The sequence below is a fragment of the Bos indicus x Bos taurus genome, chromosome 2 (genome assembly GCF_003369695.1).
Source record: "Bos indicus x Bos taurus breed Angus x Brahman F1 hybrid chromosome 2, Bos_hybrid_MaternalHap_v2.0, whole genome shotgun sequence".
NCBI classification, from domain to species: Eukaryota; Metazoa; Chordata; class Mammalia; order Artiodactyla; family Bovidae; genus Bos; species Bos indicus x Bos taurus.
In genome coordinates this window covers 126,073,158-126,094,204 of record NC_040077.1, presented here as the reverse complement: position 1 = coordinate 126,094,204, position 21,047 = coordinate 126,073,158, and the positions used below count along the sequence as shown (strand labels likewise).

Below are 21,047 nucleotides of genomic sequence, written 5' to 3'. Positions count from 1 at the left end.
GGTGCCTGCAGACTGCTGATACTGGTTTTTCTGTCTTGCATGTAGTAGGGATTTTTTCTGGTCTGCAATTGCTACTTTCCAATAAAACTGATTAGTGAAGATTTAAGGCCCCCTTCTCTGTTACAAAAGATTGGAAGATGACATTTCATCTATAACTGCAAGTCACAAATCTTTAACAATGGTTTTAAATGTCAGAGGTGTGAGTTCAGTCTCTGCCCACCTCCCCTCCTCATGTGAGCAGATATTTAACTTTCACATGAGACCAGAGTAATCTGATTGAACTGAATACATTTTAGTTTGCTAAGCTGCATATTCTGTTGAAGGGAGGGGGTCAGAAATCTCATGTCCAGGAAAGGGAAATGTCTTCATTTCATTTTTTTTTAAGAGTAAGAATTTCTTTAACTTGCATTTATTTTTAGTCTGCAAGGAATTTCTTAATGGAAGAATCCTTGAACCCTTTATTAACTAGCCCCTACATTAGTAGCTGTCCTTAATTGGGAGCGCAGTCCCCCTGATGTGAGAGAGAGAGGAAAAAGTAAGTTGCCTTTAGCCTTTTTGTTTGTGGACGCCTGTGTAGTTTGATGGCCTCTCTGGTTATAGGGTGGCACCCAAGATTTCCCTCAGAAATGTGCTCATTCTCTTTGACTGCTTGTTCTCCCCCCCCCCTGCTTTTTCAGTGCCATCCCCATTTTCTTCTGCCCTCAGAGTTGTAACCTGGTTTAGGGTTCAGCAGTGCCCCTGGTCCTTTGACTCGATGGTTAAATCTAGGCGTTCCACCCATGGCATCCTCTACCACTTCCTAAAGACAGCCTGGCACATCGAAGTTCCTGAACCCTAGTTCTGCAGATGGGGTCTTGGGGGGACTTTGAAGATAAAATACCTGGTCTCTGACTTCCAAGAACTTAGTCTTGAGAGGTGCCGCCGGTTAGCTGGACAACTAAGTGCTGCAGCCTGTGCTTCTGACTGATTTTACAGCAGAACCTTTAGAAATGTGAAAGAGCAGGAGGTGCTAAAGAATTGGGAAGTGGCTTCATGTTTAAGGGTTGAGTTTCTGCTGGTGGAAGCCATTGTGGGCAGGAGGGCGGGGCAGGGTACAGTTTCGTGGAGCTGAACAGTGGAAAGTTTGGCATGAGGAGCCTGAAAAATGCAAAGAAGTGGAGCACACTGTGGCGGACTTTAGAGCCAGGCAGAAGCACTATTTATCATTACTGATAATAGCTACTATTCATCAGGTGTTTTAAGTACCAGGCACTGTGTGAAGTGTGTTATGTGCGTTTTAGATAAAGAACTGATGTATTCAGGGTCAGACAGTGATAGAGTTAGGATTTGAACGTAAGTCTATCGATTTACTATGTTCTTTGCTCTTTCCATTTGATACTGTACATGATGTAGTAGGTAGGAAGATTGGAGCTGTTGTTGAGCAGGGAGAGGTGCAAATGATTTGTGAGTGTTGTTCTAGAACTGTGCAGTCCGATATGATAGCCACCAGCTACATGTGGTTATTTGAATTTAATTAAAAGTAAATAAAAATAATTCAGTTCCTCAGTCACTCTAGGCATATTTGAAGTACTTAATAGTTATATAACACAGAAAATTTTATTGGGCATGCTTCTCTAGATCACTGGTTCTCAGCTAGTAATATACATTAGAACTGGGGAATTTCCTGACGGTCCAGTGATGAGGACTTGGCACTTTCACTGCTGTGGCCTGGGTCCAATCCCTGGCTAAGGAACTAAAACTAAGGTCACTCGAGCTGTGCATCTCAGCGTGCGTGTGCAGTCCAGTGTGCACACACTGGAATCATCCAGGGATCTTGGGGTTTGAGGGGAGGGAGCCCAAGGCTTTCTGGACCCACTAAGTTGAAATCTTTAGGGAGAGGCCCAGGCATTTGTGAAGCTTCCCGGAAAACTCCAATCTGTAGCCCTGGTTAATAGCTGCTGCTCTAGAAGCTCCATAGTAACCATGGTAGTGACTGCCCCTTGTGTGCTGGGGAGACCTAGACTGACAGAGCTGCCCAGAGTGGGCTGGTCTCTGTTCAGCACATGTAGTCTCTTCACCTGGGGGCCGCATGGAAAGCAGCTGCAGTCTAGGATAAATGAGAATCTCCTTGTCATCTGCAGCGTGTTGTGGCTATTAAGCCCCTGAGCTCCTTGTAAGAGAGAACGGTGATATTTTGGCTCCATTGCCAGGTGTGTCTGGGGAAGATCACATGATATTTATTACTCACTGGTGCAGTTGTTGAATTTGAACTTCCCAAAAGAATTCATGGAGCTCCAAAATTATGATCGGAAATGTTGTTGGAGCTTCTGATACCAAGGCTGGACTGGGCAAAATTGTTCAGTTATGGTTGTTGGAAAGAGCATTTTAATAATACTGATAATGTAATAGTGATTTGGGGCATGGTTTACTATGATTCTTATAATAGTTTAGAAACTTGGAGAGTATTCTCATGATCCGTGTTACCTTTAAGGCTGAGATTTGAGAGAGCTTTGCTTCCACTTTTTCTGTTGATATTTAGAGGAATAGTCTCTGTGGCTTTTTAATCTTAGCCATTTTCTTCAAGACAGCTCAACTTCCTCTAACATAAAACACTTAGATGTAGTATGCCACCAAAAAAAAAAGGGATATGTACAGAGAACCAATTACTTGAGTGCCCCCCTCCCCTTATTTTGGAGGGTTTTTGTTTTTGTTTTTAAGGCTAAAGTAATATATGAATTAGAGAGTAATAGAACCAGAAGGGACCCTTGGTGTAATCTCGGTCAGTGGTTCTAAAGTGTGGTAGTCCCTGGACCAGCAACATCAGCGTCACCTGAGCGCTCTCATAAATGCATATCCTAGGCCCAGCCCCAAACTCCAAATCAGACTCAGGGAGTAGGTTCCAGCAGCGTGCGTTTTAACCAGTCCTCCAGGTGATTCTGAAGTATTCTAAAGTTTGAGAGCCTCTGAATTCCTTAATTTGAAGTTACTGATATTCAGGTCATGGTATTAATATCTGCTCCCCACCCCCAATTTAAGATTCAGCTTTCAAGTTTTATGTCACGTCCAGGCCTGCTCTGCAGCCAGGGTGTACCTAGTTAAGTGCTTGGAGACACTCCCTCCTCACTTTCTCACCACCAGTAGATATGGGTGAGTGTCTTGGGGAGGGGAAAATGTGCCGGGGCTCTGTTCTATGCAGCTCCAGTAAGATAAAAGTTAGGTCAGAAAATGAATGAGTTGATTGATCATATTGTACCGTAAAGAGCTGAAAGTTATGTCTGTAGCCAAATACCTATGAATTGGACTCTCGTTATCGGTACCTCTGTGTCTTGCTCTTTAAAGAGACGTAAGTTTTACCCACCTTGCCACTCTCAAGGAGGTGAACTTTTCAGTTGAGTTGTACAAGGCTCTTAAGTAAATTCATGGTCACAATTCCCTCAACAACGGTAACTTAGCTGTGTTACCCATTTGGAAGAAAGCATAAATTTAAGTGCTTGTGCCATAGTACAAATGGGCTACTGATATGCAAGGAAATAAGATTTCACTATTTAAAGAATAAAAATATCTAGATGCTTGTATATTTAAATTCCCAACCACAGTGTTGAAGCATCAGTTTTGGTATTACTGAACAAGATCATGGGAGAGTATAGTGACACCAACCCCTCCCAACTACAGGGCCTATGTTCTTGTTTTCTGTACCATAGAGTCCGTGTGTTCATTGCTCCACACCTGGCCTGTTCCTTGGGTCTCAAGTAGTACCACAGTTATAAAGTAGAATATAGCTTATAAGATGCTTTCATAAACTGGTGGTGTTTCTCTTTTACATATGACAAAATCCAGTTCTGAAGAAGGTTAAATGACTTGTCCAAGGGTTACTGGGTATATACCATTACTTTTTCATAGTAACTGTTTTCCTCTGTGGCACACAGACTTGTATGCCTAGGTTGTGTTCATACTGGCAAGAGGCCATCAAAGCTTCAGGTTAATGAAATGCTCTTTATTTTGTAGCCATCCAGTCCAATGGATCAGATGGGCAAGATGAGACCTCAGCCATATGGCGGGACTAACCCATACTCGCAACAACAGGGACCTCCATCAGGACCGCAGCAAGGACATGGGTACCCAGGGCAGCCATATGGGTCCCAGACCCCACAGCGGTACCCGATGACCATGCAGGGCCGAGCGCAGAGTACCATGGGCGGCCTCTCTTATGCACAGCAGGTAGATGGTGACTCCAATGACCTTAATCCTTCTTGTTGTCCAAGATCTGGTCTTGAGCTGTAGGATCAGAAGGTGTCTTTGGCTTCTAAACCCCTTGAAAGGAGCATAGGCCAGCCGACTCAATTTCAGTGTGCTTACGTACAAGGCCGAGGTTGCGGTCATCATAGCATGTATACTTGAAGGAAAACTGCTCCCTGGCCACTGGCTATACATAACTGTCTTCTTTGACCTGGCTGGCCTGCTTGTATCCACTGAGTGGTTATCTCTGAAGGAGGTTTAAAGAAAGAAAAAGGCAGTAGCTGAACACCAATCCACTGCTACCAAGGAAAACCACTCATACCATGTGTCCTGGGGAGGGAAGTGTTAGTTGCTCAGTTGTGTCCAACTCTTTGCAACCCCATGGACTGTGGCCCACCAGGCTCCTCTGTCCATGGAATTCTCCACGCGAGAATACAGAGTGGGTTGCTGTTTCCTCTCCAGGGGCTCTTCCTGACCCAGGGAGCTCAGGTCTCCGGCATTGCAGGCAGATTCTTTACCATCTGAGCCATCAGGGAAGCCCGAGGAGAGAAGAGGCCTTTTGTATTTCTCAAGGCCTTCAACATATATAGCTGTCTGGTTTACAGTGAATACGTAGAAGGGACTGGGAGTAGCGGGCAAAGGGAAGATTGAACAGTAAAGGTGCCAATGGTGCCATTACAGACGCTAAGATTTTACTCGTCTCCTTTTGTCTGAGCATCCGCACCATCATCTTTTTATCGCCATTCTCTTTTGTTTGTTTTGATAGCATTTTCTATCATTTATATATGAGTGATACTCATATTGAAAATGGTGTGAGGAATAGAATATTGAACCTAACTTTACTTCTAAGACTGTGAAGCAAAGTATGCCCTTAAATATAATTGCCTTTCCTCCCCAACCCGCACTGAGAAAATAGAGGATATTTGGGGTGAATTTTATTGGTCTTTTTTCTTTCCTAGTTGGCCAAATGTATCCCTTGTGCCTAGAATAGTGCCTGGTACAAGTAAACAAGTAGGCTCTCAGATACTTTATGAATAAAGACAAAGTGAAAAAAGAACCAGAGTAGTTTAGTCATTGGCATACCATCTAGACTACGAAACCCTAGGTTTTCAGTTGACTGAGCCAGTGACTTTTCATTGTGGCTAGGATATAGATTCCTAGCGCTTATAAAAAGTCTAGGCCATGATAAAAAAGAGTAGTCTCATTGGTGAAGACAGCTGTTCTTGAACTCTTGTAAGTTGCCCAAATTTTTATTAAACAGTGTAAATTTTCCATGGATGAATGTCGTCCATCTGTAAACAAACCAACCTAGTAACCCAGCTTGGCTGACCCTCCTGGCTCAGTTTAACAGGGTTGGTAGAAAAACCCTGGGCCTTCCAAGTGTGAGGCTTGGCTTGCCTGCTTTCAGTACCCATTTTCAGGGCATAGCTTCTAACAGAATACCTCACGTTTCTTCATTCAGAAGTGTCAGTGCTAAAAGTGTCCTTTCCTTTTACAGATTCCTCCTTATGGACAGCAAGGCCCCAGCGGGTATGGTCAGCAGGGCCAGACTCCATATTACAACCAGCAAAGTCCTCACCCCCAGCAACAGCAGCCACCCTACTCCCAGCAGCCACCATCCCAGACCCCCCATGCCCAACCTTCGTATCAGCAGCAGCCTCAGTCTCAGCCACCGCAGCTCCAGTCCTCTCAACCTCCGTACTCCCAGCAGCCGTCCCAGCCTCCCCATCAGCCGTCCCCGACTCCATACCCCTCCCAACAGTCCAGCACCCAGCAGCACCCCCAGAGCCAGCCCCCCTACTCACAGCCGCAGGCACAGTCTCCTTACCAGCAGCAGCAACCTCAGCAGCCAGCATCCTCGACGCTTTCCCAGCAGGCTGCGTACCCTCAGCCCCAGTCTCAGCAGTCACAGCAAACTGCCTACTCCCAGCAGCGCTTCCCTCCACCGCAGGTAAGATGCGCCCTCCCTCCACGTGACCGCAGACTTTGGGGGTTGGTGTCATGAGAACTTTGCCACATGAATTGGTTCTCTAACTGAACTAGCTGCATAAAAATTTGTAGCTCTCTTTATTAATAGGGCAGTGGAAAGTTGCATAGACAGACAAGAAAAAAAGATAATGGACTAGTTTTTATTTTTTTTTTAAACTGAGCATTGAGAACTTGAGCATCCAAGTGAGTTTGGTCTTTTTTAAAACAGTCACTTTGGGAGACTGTACTGTACTGCCATGCAATTGCCATTCTGTTCTGCTATTGCTCAAAATATTTTGGACCCCTTCATTTGAAATTGCTATCAGGGCTGATATAACATTCTTTAGAATATTCTTAGTGGTGAAAGTGAAGGTAAGCTCAGTAATGTCCAAGTCTTTGCTATCCCATGGACTGTAGCCTGCCAGGCTCCTCTGTCCATGGAATTCTCCAGGCAAGAAAACTGGAGTGGGTAGCCATTCCCTTCTCCAGGAGATCTTCCCAACCCAGGGATTGAATCTAGGTCTCCTGGCACATTGCAGGCAGATTCTTTACCAGGGAAGCCCGTTTTCAGTTGTAGCAAATACTTTTATTTGAGAGTGGATTTTGGGAAATAGCTAAAATTCATTTGTAGCCATGTCTCTGAACAAGTTAGGTGATAAAGTCTGAAAATAACAATTTGGGCTTTATTCTCTAAAGAACAAAAAGAGGAGAAATGCCTGAATGATGACAAGTCCACTAGAGATTTTGTGCATTGGAGGCATTGTTGGAGTCTCATCCCAGGCCAGTGCCTTTAAAGGAAGCAGTACTCATTTTAATACAGAGGTTCTATTATGAGTTTTTTGTTGGTGTTTTGAAATCGGTTGGTCTCTTTCCTTGATAGATAAAATTTGTAGTTAGCTAGATTTGAACCTTTGTTCCAAAGAACAGTTTTCTTCTGTTGGTGATGATAAATGGTCAGCAGTGCCATCTGAGAGTCTTATGTCCACTGTTGACATTCTTAAGAGCCACAGTTTGTATTTTTCTGCCTTTGAATAGTATTGTGTGCGAGTGGTCAGTCTCTCAAACGCAGTTTCCCCCTGTGTGATAGAGTCCCATAGCCCTTTTCACCATGAAGCACGGTGGCCTGGTTTATCAATAACCAGGCTCTCACAGCTTTTGTTTCTCTTGTTTTAGGAGTTATCTCAAGATTCATTTGGGTCTCAGGCATCCTCAGCCCCCTCAATGACCTCCAGTAAGGGAGGGCAAGAAGATATGAACCTGAGTCTTCAGTCAAGACCTTCAAGCTTGCCTGTGAGTATTTCTGCCACCCTCTAAAAGCTGATGGGGGCAGAGAGAAAAGCAAGGAAGACCAGTTTCTGATTGGATGTTTTGGTAGTATTGAGCTAAATGAATGATGAACTATTCCTTAAATTCAAGCTCAGAATTCTGAATAGGCATTTGTGGACTGACTTTATAGAATGTCCTTTTTGGTTGCCTGCCCAGGGAAGAATATATTTGTGATCTCTGTTCAGAGATCTAAACATTGTTTAAATGGGTTTTTTTGTTGTTGTTGTTTGTTTTAAATCTTGGGCTCTTAGGCATAGACGCAACTGAGGGACAGAGAAGATGGAAATGATAGAAGCACTGTCTGCTTTCCATCAAAGCTGAGAAAAAGTTCAGTGTTTTTTGCTTTTTTCTATATCTTACTTTTGAAAGCTAAATTTTTAGGTATTTGTCTTAACTTTTAGCTAGGAGGTAGAATCTGGAGTGCGTTCAGCATGGATTGTCACGTTTGAGCATGGAGGAGTAAAAGCAGATTTTCTAGTTGTTTTATGTGAATAGATGCTTTTGTCTAGTAGAGTTTTTGGTGCCAGATGCTTGATGCAGTGTTTATAGAATGGACAGACAGTATCCTGAAAAAGACAGTATGGTCTGCTGATGAAGAGCTTGGGCTCTAGAGCCCTGGATCTGCATTTTGACTCTGCCACTAACTGTAACCTTGAGCAAGTCACTTAATCTGTCCATGCCTTAGCTTTTGCATCTGTAAAATGAAACTAAAAGTACCCACTTCATAGAGGTTAATATTAGTATAAAGAGAGCATTGGTGCTTGTTAGGCCTTCATAAACATTGGCTGTAATGACCATCATCTTCAAGGAACTATACTCAATACTCAAAGGCAGGTAACACCAACTATTTAATAGTAGGCTGGTCCTGGGAGCATTTTCCCTTGGTCTTAGCTCTGTTACTACATGTCGGCAAGTCCCTCAGGCTGGGCACAGGAATAAAATGGACTGTCCTGAGAAGACTGTAGGTAGCAAACCTTTCCTTAACAAATCTGGCTTCAGTTAGGAGATGGAAATTCAGCCGCAGGTAAGAATAAGATTCTTGTGAAATTTTTATTCTACTTGGATTTGAAGCTTGTCTCTTCCATTATTCTGACTTGTAAGAAAATGGTTTTCTGGATCTTTAAGGTAGGAGATGGGAACTCACTTTATCATGAAGGCCCCATGGCTTCCCCTGAAGATCTCTAAGCCGTAACCTTAGTAGGACAAGGTCTGTGGAGTCCCTCAGCACCTGTAATTCCGGCATTCCAGGCCAGGATGAATCGCTATTGTCAGCTAGGCCTTCGGAGACTGTTGACTATTTCAGCTGAGGGGTTGAGGGAGGAAGTGTCTGAATAAGGCAATCACTCTTGTTCCCTTCTCATTAACGTCTGTTGCAATCCTGTTTTGCATCCTAAACTTCACTGGAATGTGCTTTTTAACCTGATTCAGTCAGAACTGTGTAACCACTCCCTCATCACCTATCCGGGTGAGGTACTACTGTAGCAAGAACCCAAATCGGTAGATTTCTGCCCATGCTGTAAGTTGTGCCTCATCAGAAAGTTTCTGCTTGTTTCTGGTGACATTTTGGTTGAACTGCATTTGGTAGTTTTAGTCCTGAGAAACCTAGCATACAAACACATTGTCTGTTAAAGCTTGAGAGCCTTATGCTGTTGAATACAAGAGCTTGATATGACCTACTGAAGTGAAGACACCAGTAGCCTGTAGCCTCTTGGACCCAGGAGAGAGCTGTTCCTGGGTAGCCCATCCCAAGGAGCGTTCCCAGGTTCAGGCTTCTGCCCTGGGTTCATCCAAACAGGTCATTTGTTCTGTAGTAGTAGAAGCTCCATGTGGGAGGCAAACTGGCCGGGTTATTGGCATCTTGTTTGTTGAATTGCTTTTTATCCCTCTGCTACTTAGACAAAGAAACAAACGGTGGTTTATTCTTCGAAATTTTTTCTGGTTTGATGCCAGATTTGCCTAGCCAGGCTGGGGAAATAGTCACATCTGAAGAAAGGAGAAGGCAGGATTCCCTGCAAGGAGCCCGCTCCTTTCTTAAGCAGCTGTGTTAAGGGGGCCCTAGGTTCACCAGTGTATCCCTCCACTCAGCACGTGTTTGTGTTTGGCTACAGAGCAGATGCTCTGCTGACTGGAGGGCAGCCCCTTCAGTTTTTCATATCCCTCTTCCCACTCAGGCACCCTTTCAGCTTAGCCCTAAAGGCATTATGATTGTGACCCTTGATTTAAAGACTCAGTATGGTTTCTGATCCTGATTATTACAAAAATTAGATTTTGAGGGGTTTTTGCTGAGCTATTAACGCCAGACCATTTAGTTACTGTTATCCTGATTATGTTATTCCTCTATTTAAAACCTCTCAATTATTTTTGATTAAGAATAAAATCCAAAATCCACCCCGCCTCCCCACCTCTTTCTGATTTAGTAAGTCTGGAGTGAGACCTGAGAATTTGCATTTCTAACAAATTTTTGATGCTGCTAGACCAAGAATGGCACTCTCAGAACCTTTGTGTGTGTACTTAGTCACTCAGTGGTGTCTGACACTTTGCAACCCCCGTGGACTGTAGCCCACCAGGCTCCTCTGTCTATGGGGGTTCTCCAAGCAAGAATACTGGAGTGGGTTGCCTTGCCCTCCTCCAAGGGATCTTCCCAACCCAGGGATCGAACCCAGGTCTCCTGCATTGCAGGTGGATTCTTTACTGTCTGAGCCATGAGGGAAGCCCCTGAGAACCTCTGCTTCATCCTTTTTTTTGCTTTCTGCCTTCTCTCAGTTTCTGTGGGGCCCCATGCCTTTTCCACTTCCAGCTCTTGCGTACAGTCTTCCCTTTGCCTAAGGTACTTTTCCTTCTGACTTTTTCTGTTTATATTTCAGACTACATCTTCAGAATCATTTCCTCAGAAAACCCCTTAAGCTTCAAAATTCAGCTTAAATAATTTCCATGTTGCCTTCACTGACTAAAGGCATTTTTTATTTTTACTTTTTTAAAAGCCTGCAATATTTAAGATGTATGAAAAGGTATAAAGAATAATTAGGTGCCTGAGCCAAACCTTGCTGCCACAGGTAAAAGCACCTTATATAATCCATTGTGATCACTTCCCCATCCTGTGCCCAGAGAAGCATCATGCTGGATCTGAGGGTTTTTTGCTCCGTGTTGCTAGAGCATTTTGCTAATACCTCTGGGTTGTTGGGTCTTTCCCACTAGATAGAAAGCCCCTGGAGGGCAGGCATTGTCTTAGTGACCTCTGTACCCCAAACCGTGTCTCACCATACCCAAGACCAGTAGTTCTCTACCTTGCCTGCATGTTAGAATTACCTGGGGGAACAAATGATTTTTAAAACCCATGGCCAGGGTTCACAGAATTCTGGTTTGTTTGGCGCGGGGTACGGCTTGGGCGTTGGCCTGCGAGAAGCTGTGCGGGTGCTTCTGGTTGGTAGCCCTGGTAGACATCTTCTCAAGTCCACACTGTGTCGGGTTCCTCGACTACAGCAGACCGGCTCAGCACCATGCTTCTCGTCAGTGCTCATCTCAAGGGTAATTTCTGTTACTTAGTTCAAGCTCACTGAGGGTCAGACTTGCTCTGTCTTGCTCATTGCTGTTATAGAGCTTGTCATATAATAGTTCCAACTCATCGAATAGGTACACCTGAGCAGATTCATTGCTCATCCAAAAAGTGTATGACTGACAGGGTACAACTTGACCATATTACCAAATTGTTGTTTTCCCTGCTAGTGCAAGACAGTCATCACAAACTGTTATGGGACCACCCAAACTTCATTTTAGAGGATGAATTAATTTATTTGTGCTTCCTGACAGTGGCCTTAGGAAGAAGTGGGGTTAGAATTTGTCATTATGTTGTGAAATAGTCTCACTTCACCCCATGTTAAGAAGGTTCCTGGGACTTCCCTGCTGTAGTCCAGGGTCTAGAATCCACACTTCCATTGCAGGGGGCACAGGTTCAGTCGCTGGTCAGGAAAACATAAGATCCCACATGCCACACAGTGCGGCTCCCGGCCCGCCCAAAAAAAAAAATGTTCTTGTAAGGGGTAGGTGAGCAAATCTCATGGTGTTTCATTAAGTCTTTAGTTTTCTTTATTTAGGGGTGAAATCTGTAAGGGACTCATCTGAAAATTGGTTTCTGACTTTTGATTATAGTCATTTCTGAGAATGACTTGGAATAGTTGCGTCTTGAAAAGCTTCTGTTTAAGTGATTCATTCAAGTGTATGTGGTTTCCTTAAGAGTAATGATGGCTTCCCGAGTTTTTCTTACTGAGGCACATTTGTAAATTTACATGTTAGTCTTGCAAGTGTACCTGGAATAGAGTTTCCATTTAGTGGTGCAAAATGGATATAGGATTAAAAGCTTTGATCTGGGGAAGTTAGCTATATCACTGCTTCTCAAACTTAGGCATGCATTAGGAATCATCTGGAGATTAATTAAAACACAGATTACTGACATCCAGCCAGAGATTCTGATTCAGTAGTTGTGGGGTAGAACCCAAGAATTTGCGTTTCTAGCAAACTCTCAAGTGGTGCTGTAGATCTTAAGACCATACTTGAATGAATAGCAGTGAGCTTTGGTGGTCCTTTAAAAAGGGAAGAAAAAACTACTGGGCTGGGAAGCCACAATGGCAACGTGAGTAATAGTGGTGACTTACGCTGTAGTTTGACTCTTGATCTGGAGGGAAGACTGGGTTGAAAATGGGTGAAGGAAGAGAGACCTGGGAGAGACCCGACTGACCCGACTGCCTGCAGCTGGGACCCCTGCAGTTTATTCCTGTGTTAGGGCACCTCTTGTGTTGCCAGCTCCACCCTGGGGACTCTTTGCTCTCTGGCACTCATCACTGGATCCCTTGTCCTTCCTCATTGCCTTTCTGTTGGGCTCCCATTATCTCTTACCTGGCGTTTGTTTGTTGCAGAGTCCTGAGCTGTTTCTTTTCTTTCCAAGTCCATCTTCAACATAATCACCAGGGTGGTCATCTTAAAAAAATCAAACTTCACAAGTTACACTACCTCTGACTACTTGATTCCTATAGGTCTAAGCCCAAGTGTGACATACAGATTCCTTTGTGATCTGGAGGATTGAGGATATTTCAGAAAGAAAAGTAGGTAAGCTGCCTGTCTCTGGAGTAAATTCTGGTGCCCCATTTGCTCTGGTGGTTGTATAGAAGGCCTAGACGCATCAGGGAAGGGTTGAACTCCTATGACTTACGAGGTAACCTGAACTCTTAAGTGGGTGATTCTGACTACGATATGGTTGTAACCCTCAGGGATCCTCCTCTGTTTCATTGGTAAAATAGAAGACTGTGTGCCTGAATGTTACAGTGAGTGCTATCAGGGTTTGGTGAAATCAGTGATCCATTTATGTCTAAAGAGTAGAGTGGGAGGGAGATTTACGAGGGAGGGAACGTGTGTACACCTGCGGTTAATTCATGCTGATGTATGAAAGAAACCAATATTGTAAAGTAATCATCAATCAATTAAAAATAAGCATAAAATAAAGTTGTAGAGGGGACATCACGGCAGAAATTCAATTAGAATGAACTAGATACGGGTGTCTTGGGTGGGGTGGAAAGGAAAAGTGCTGGGCTGAGGCTCGGTGGGGGTGGGGTGCAGTGTGGATGACTTCTGGGGGGCTGGTCAGGATCAGGCTTCCTGAGGTGGGCAGGAACAGGAAGGAAAGCGAGATCACAGGGGCTGGAGCCCTGGTACGATAAGTAAGCCACTTGGATCTGATCTCATAGGCCTGCAGATACGTAATTAGGGCAATAACATGATGAAGCTAATGTTTTAACAAAAATGATCCACTGGTGTGTAGTATGGTTTGGAAAAGTGGTAGTCTGCAAGCAAGGGGATGAGTTAAACTATTGAAATAATTCTAGCGTTCAGTGGAGTTCTGCTCTTCAGCCTCATTTACGTAGCTACCTAGTCTTAGTTGTGAGGCGCTCAGGAAAGAATCTATAGAACTGGGAACAAGTGGATTCTACTGGCTGGAAAATATAACAATCTTGATATACCAGGTTTGGGGAGGGTGGGGCTCTCATTGACAAAAATAGAAGGTTAATGGGGAAACTCACCTTTGAGGAGAAGTTAAGTTCCATACAATGAGATGTCTAAAAATGGATGCTTCATTACTAGTTGGAATTTAGGAGGCTGAAACTCGGGTAAGAGCTGAGTCTGGATAGAGTTTGAGAGTTGTCTGCATAGTGGTTAATAGTTAACCTCCCCGGCCATGCAGCATGGAGCGAGGAGTCAGATGGCGTGCTGGACTGTGCTTGGGTCACTGAGTAGAAGTGCCCAGCACATAACTGGAAAGGTTGGAGGGGGCCCAGGGTTGTGTCATGTTTCTGGAAGCCAAGGAAAGGGACAAAGATGGTCTGCATCTAATGTATTATCAAGGAATGTAAAGTTGAATTTGTCATGAAGCAGTTTATTGGGATCCTTCTAAGTTAGGGAGAGGCCCTGATTTCTGAAGCTGGAGGGAAGGAAATGAGTAAGGGAAGGGTGTAAAGGTGAAGAGGACTCTTGAAAGGCATGTTAGGAGGAGTCAGCTGAATCGGCCCAAATTCCTCAGCTTCATCTCAAGATTCTTATGTGTATAAAGCAGATAGGGTACAAAATAGTGTGCAGTTCAGTCACTCAGTCATGTCTGACTCTGCGACCCCATGGACTGCAGCACGCCAGGCTTCCCTGTCCATCACCGACTCCTGGAGCTTGCTCAAACTCATATCCATCGGGTCGGTGATGCCATCCAACCGTCTCATCCTCTGTCATCCCCTTCTCCTCTTGCCTTTAGTATTTCCCAGTATCAGGGTCTTTTCCAGTGAGTCATTTCTTCGCATCAGGTGGCCAAAGGATTGGAGCTTCAGCTACAGCATCTGTCTTTCCAATGAATATTCAGGACTGATTTCCTTTAGGATTGACTAGTTTGATCTCCTCGCAGTCCAGGGGACTCTCAAGAGTCTTCTCCGACACCACATCAAGAGCCTCTTGATGAAAGTGAAAGAGAGTGAAATTGCTGGCTTAAAACTCAACATTCAGAAAACGAAGATCATGCCATCCGGTCCCATCACTTCATGGCAAATAGATGGGGAAACAATGGAAACAGTGAGAGATTTTATTTCTTGGGCTCCAAAACCACTGCAGATGGTGACTGCAGCCATGAAATTAAAAGACACTTGCTCCTTGGAAGAAAAGCTATGACAAACTTAGCATAATAAAAAGCAGAGATACTACTTTATTGACAAAGGTCCATATAGTCAAAGCTATGGTTTTTCCAGTAGTCATGTGTGGATATGAGAGTTGGACCATAAAGAAAGCTGAGTGCTGAAGAATTGATGCTTTTGAGCTGTGGTGTTAGAGAAGATTCTTGAGAGTCCCTTGGACAGCCAGAGTGTTAGGAAGATATAAACAGGCACATCCTCCAGGAATTAACAAGAGAAGGGAATCAAGGGCACTGGGTTAGCTTAAAAGGGACACTATATCCTTGACTGAAAAAGTCTTAGAGGCTGCTATTGAAGATCTAGACCATACTTGCTTGCACTGGTTGGACAGGAGTGAAAGTTGTTGATACCAGGAGTGAAGTAAGTAGAAATAGGATTTTTAATGTCTGTTAAATTATCGAAAGGTGTTCTTTTATAGCTTGAGTTTCCAAGCCCTCCTTTATATTTCTACTTAACAACAGGGTACCTATTCACACTCAAGCTTTACTACTGTGATGTTCTCGTATCATGAGAGCTTGGGTTATAGTGATCTGGAATGAGAAAATGGAAAGGAACTCTTATAGAATCTGAATCTTAAAGGACAGGTGTGAGGCCAGGAAAGGATCTTCAGCCATAGTGAATCCTCCTGGAAGAGCAGGAATTGAAATGTACTAAGTTTAATAATCACTTCTATTTTACATAGGAAACTAAGGGTTGGAGTTAGAATTTGAATTCAGTTTTCTCTGATAATTCAGATGAAATATTTCCTTTAGCATCCAGCCCAGCAAAGGAAAGGCATGGACAATCTATTCTCTTTTAATATTTAGCCAAAAGTCTCAACCCTTTGTCATTTATCATTTACTAGATTTTTTTTTTTCCATTTACTAGATTTGTCGTAAAAGGAGGAGTGTAAATGGACATCCATTTCCCTTTCTTCCCCCAAACCCTCCCTGTGATGGAAGCATAGATGAGTTGTGAACTGAAGGGGCAGGGAGGAAGTGGAAGAGGGAAGGTGGTTAAATCTATAGGTCAGGCCTGCTGAGGGAGTTCACCAAGCAGGGCATCAGCTCCAACAATGAAAAGTTGACAAGAATGGTTCTTTGGTTCCCTAGTATTGTATGGGAGCAAGCTCTGTTCTGTGCCTTTTTTCTTAAACAGTGTTCTGATTAATGGTGAAACTTTAATCAGTCAGATCCTTGTCGCTGAGGAAAATGTGGTCCATTATCAAGCAGCACAGACATTACCTGGGGGCTTGTGAGAAATGCAGATTCTTGGGCCCTACACCAGCTTTATTGGTTCATGTGTCTTATGGTTCTGGAGCAAGGAAGAGTTAGACCCTGAAAGCTGAGTAAAATTTGCAAGTGAAATACCTTGCCAGAAGCTGTGTGTGTGTGTGTGTGTGTGCGCGCGCATGCCCCCACATGCGTGTGCACACATGCAAGCATGCTCAATCTTGTCCAGCTTTTTGTGACCCCATGGACTGTAGCCCACCGGTCTCCTCTAATAAATGTTACCACGTCTAGTAAACTAGTTGTTTTGTGTGTGCTCTGGGAGCCCTGGCTCCCTGTACCTACAGCCCAGAACCTATTATGGGGCCATCCGCCACTCCCAGCATGCCTCACAGCCTCATCTCTGGCCACTCGGGGGCGCCTTGAAGCTCCTCACAGCTCCCGGTCCTCACAGAGCTGTTGTCCTTTGGCTTAAGGTGTGTGTCATCTCTATTACTCTTCCCCCACCCCCCCTTTTTTTTTTTTTTTTTTAATGTCCAACAAAGTTCTACTTTGGCTTCAAAACCTAGCTGTGAAATACCTTCTCTGGGACTTCTTCCCATTTTCTTCATGTTGGTGTAGCATTATGCTGGTGCTTCTGCTTGAGCATTCAGACCTGTGTCTAATACCTGTGTTAGGCAAATCTTAGTAAACCTTTGTTGACCTGCCTGAGCTTGGGGACCTGCTTTTCATTGTCTAGGTTTATTGGTGAGGGGTAGGAGAGGTGACAGAAATTCTCTAAAAGCTTAATAAACTGGAATGTTTGAAGGATTTAAGTTTTACACTATGTTCCCTTTTGTTACATTTCATGGTAAGAGGAGGCAGGACCAACAGTCTTTGCCTAGGTTTTTGATGGCTTATTTTTTTTAAGGGATAACTGAAATGTCACTAGCAATTTTGGTACCCAGAGAAGCTGAGCCATTCTGAGGTCAGTGACCTGTTTTCTTTATATCTGACTGTGTATCTGTGCTCGGTCCCCTTGAATTGTAACCCAGGTGCTCTTACAAAGTCTCAAAAAGGAAATCCCCACCCGCTCTGTCACATCTGCCCAGAGTGCTCAGAGCAGCATGTACCCTGTGCAGGTAGCCATCCCTTCTCTAGAGTGCCTGTGCTCTGGCAGACCAGCCAATCTGCTTCTCCATCTTAGTCACGCTGCTCCGACCCTGACACTGCCTGGTGCCTGCCGGAGCCGGTGCTGCTTGCAGCAGATTACTGTATGCTTGTTCCTGGGCCCGTTTCCTGTTTCTATTCTAGTTGCTGGTGGCTCAGCTCTGCTTCCTGCCTGTGTGTCTCACACAGATTCCTCTTGCTGGAACCTTTTGTTTTCTTCAGAAAACTTCATTCTGAAAACTAACCGAGCCTCACCTCTAGTGTGATGGCTCCTGGGCTTAGTTAACATTGCTGACGACTGGTGGGAAATACCCCGTCCCACCAAGCGTGCCACTTGAATTTGACCTTGTTTTTTCAGTTTGTCCCCACTCCTGCTACAGGAAGCTGGTGGTTTGTTACTTCAACCAGAAATTGGTATAAGAAGATAAACTAGGATCTTGTATGGGCCAAACATGTCTTGGGTCATTAGCTGTGCAGGGCTGTGCCCTGGTTCTTTACCCCCTGGATTATGTAAACATATTTCCTGCTTCTGAGGAAGACAGTTGGTGCCCTCTCTAGCCCAAGCCCAGAGAATACTTATTTGGGGTTGGGCAGGTAATGCTACCCTCAGCAGAGTAAAAGCTTGCAGAGAATATAGGGATGGAAAGGAAAGCATGTGCTGACTCAGCCTTCCATCTTCTGTGAGCCATTCAGCTCCCCCCCCCAGAGCTTAGAGTGGGAGGGAGAAAGTATAGGAAGATGGTAAAAAGGGAAGAAGTGAAGGAAGTTGTCCTGGACAAATGTATTTTAAAGTTCTAGGCTTCCCCATCTTGCCCATTTGTCCTCAGAAGATTCTGACTTAGGGAATATGCTTTGTGAATAATTTCTTTCACCTTCACAACTACTCTTCGTGTCGTCTGACAAAATTATGTCAGAGACGGTGGTTTCTACACTGAACCTAGGCCATACTAAACCCTAGGTAGTTTAATAGAGAAGGGTTTAATATAGCAAATAGGGCTTGAAGATTGGTCGAAGGATTGAGGGAGCGTGCCTCTGGGCTTGTCCTCTGGGAATCGGGATCTAGACCTAGATTTGACCCACCAAGGGAACTTCCTCTTGGGAGCCACTATCAGCTTGCGTGCTCTTCGTCTGCTATCTAGGGATTGGTAAGCTGGAATCAAGCAGCAGCAGCTGCAGCCACCAGAACTAGCGCCCAGTTAACTGGAAGATGAAACCAAAATGCTCCTGTAGAAACAAGGAAAGGAGACAGAAGTATGGCCACTGCCATACTTTGATCTAATCTTGAGTCTGATTCTAATTAGCAGAACCTAAATTGTAGCCAAAAGCATCTGCAGGGGGATTCTGGGAAATGTAGTTTTTAGCTTTTTAACCTCTGCAGTTAGGAAAAGAGCAGAGTGGAGGCAGCATGAGCTACTCCACAGAATATTCACCACACTAACACAAACACCATCATCCCCTTTCACCCCACACTTTACATATACGAGAACCTAAGGCCCAGAAAGGGTATAGGAGTTGCCCAAGGTCATTCAGTAACTGAGAACATGGGGTTCCCTGACTTCTAGCCCATTGCTTTTACTATTAGGACCAACTCCTATAAAGGATCTGCAAAAAGCTCCTTTAAGAGAAGGAAGAATGCCATATTAAAAAGACAGACTTTGTCTTCCATATATTCTTCTCTTTGGAGAAAGGAAAGGAGGTGGGATGGAGAGGTGTGAGATTGAAACTTCTAGGCAAAGGTAATGATACTATAGCTTCTGGGTTTGGGTCTGCTCCCCAGGAAGATGTAGGAAGCATTTATTCTGGAAGGAAGAAACCTCAAAAGCTCGAATTTCTTGAATTTCCCGAGTCAACATATGGATGAACTCAGTTGCCTTGGTGATAGTGGCTTTCCTCCATCTTTATCTCCTCTTCCCCTTCTCTCCTGTTGGTGCTTTTACAACCTTCTGCAAAGCCGTTTGGGAGACGACCTCAGTGAGGTACCTACCCTGGTTCTGCCATTGTCCTCCTTCAAGAAGACCAACCAAAATCCAAAAGCTAGCCCCTAGGTGTGGGACTGCCAAGCTGTGTCTTGTCTTTCTGGGGAAGAGGGTGAGAAGCAGCAGAGGGTGAGGGGTATCTTGGGGTTTTTGAACAAAGTTTGCCTAGCAATGCTGTCTTTACAGAAACCAGTAGGGCCCCCTGCAGCAGAGTGAGAATCTGGGCCCAGAGGGGAGGGCCCATAGGTGTGGAGCTATGTTAACATACCTGATAAATCAAGCACAGAATCAGCTCTGTTGTCTTTTTCTCATATTTCTAAGATATTTGGTGTTCTACCTGAAAGCTGTGATGAAACTGGTATGTGATCTAGGGCTGTCCCTCTGGGGGCCACTGCTTGATCTCTTGTTCTGTCTACCTCGGTAGCCAGAACCTATTCCTCCTCCACACCTGCTGTCAGCATGGAATTGTCTGGTATTGTGATGTAATCTCTGATTGCCCTGAGGTGGAGCTCACCTCCACGCTGTTAGCTTGCTTCCCATTTGACTTTTCCCAAGGGGGCTAAGAAACCTCGCCTTGTTGCAGGTGGGAACTGGGCATTGGAGGCGTAAGCTGACAGCTTATCTGTCCCTTCCTGAAGGCCAGCTTTGATGTGGGAAGAACACTGAATGTTGTTTACCGAGATGCGAGAAGGTGATCTGATGGTTGGGGGAAAGGTAGGAGAGAAGTGGAGTTCCAGTAGTCCGAGGACCTGTGCGCAGAGGCACTGCTGTCACGAGTGCGCGTCGTTCCTCTTCCCCCTGCTTCGTCTTCTACCTTTAGGAATTGACCGTGTCTTTCCCTATATATAGAGTTGGTGTTTTTGGTTTTAAAGGCCTTCAGGGTTGATGGCTGTCTTTTCTGGTTTAAGAGTCTATCCATTTCCCACTCAGATTTGTTTGTTCCACTTCTTCCTTCTAAATTTTTGGATTTTATCTAGACCTGTAGGTCATGGTAAGGAAGACCACTGGAGATACACATTTAGAGCTTTAAATATCAAACCAAGGAGGCCATCCAGCCCCCCAGACCTCGGTCTGCACTGTGTTCAGCGCAGTGCCAAGCTCACCTTCCCCGCCGGTGCACATCGCATCCTCCTTGTTTTCTGGTTGCTATATTTCTGAGGAGCAGCCAAAGGAGGTGGAAGCTTAAGGCAGTACCCCTCCCCCTTACACTTCTCAGACCCAGAATTCTACTGTGTTTTCTGTGTTATTTTCCTGCCCCCCTTTTCCTAGTCTGCTTGCTCAAGTTCAAGGATCCAAGCTGATGACCATGAAGGAACATGGTCTGTGTGGTTGGCCTTCCTGATGGAATGCAGGACTTGGAGAAAGTAGGGAGTTCTTCACTTCTTTGCCTTCTCTAGCTTTACAGTGCTCTTTTCCTGCTGGGATTAGAATAGCCCTTTTCCATAAATATGCACCGGTCTTGACTGCTCTAACTCAGACCCAGCTCTGCCCTAGTTTCTTTTTTTTTTTTTTTTTTTCAAATTTGAGTCTTAGCTAGTGACCCTTAGAACACGCTGTACATTTTTGGCCAGGAGGTGGTTTTTGACTAGAGAAGACATTCTCTGTCTTGGCCTAAGTGAGAAACCCTGGTAGGGGGAGGGGTGTGTGTCAGAAGACTGCTCAGGTAGTAACATGGGTATCATACGGACCTGGTGGGGTCTGTGACAAACCAGAAAGCAGGGTTTCAATCCATCAGCGCTCTCTGGGAGTTCTAGCATCTGTTGTTTTCACAAGTTGGGAACCTGGATTTTTTTCTGTAGAACGTCTGCATCTTTAGAAAGATCTCTGTGGGGATGTTGGGCAGTGGATTAAAAGGCTCTCTGGGGTCTGTGGGTTGGCCCAGGCAGCGTCTTGTGGGTTGCCCATGTAGCTTTGGTTCCCTTGAACTGGTGTTTATGATTTTTCTGGGGGTGGGGATGTGTGTGGGGAGCACCATCTCTCTGTTGCCAGCT

At 44.7% G+C, this 21,047-nt stretch overlaps 1 protein-coding gene across 4 annotated transcripts in view; it reads left to right on the top strand.

The window, feature by feature from the left end:
• The window catches only part of ARID1A (AT-rich interaction domain 1A), a 68,559-nt gene that overhangs the window by 20,623 nt on the left and 26,889 nt on the right, over nt 1-21,047 (top strand). For all 4 annotated transcript variants that reach the window (XM_027519552.1, XM_027519566.1, XM_027519573.1 and 1 more), the window contains exons 2-4: nt 3,985-4,197; nt 5,714-6,166; nt 7,357-7,473. In XM_027519552.1, the coding sequence (XP_027375353.1) occupies nt 3,985-4,197; nt 5,714-6,166; nt 7,357-7,473 (783 nt within the window). The remainder of the gene's footprint in view (nt 1-3,984; nt 4,198-5,713; nt 6,167-7,356; nt 7,474-21,047) is intronic.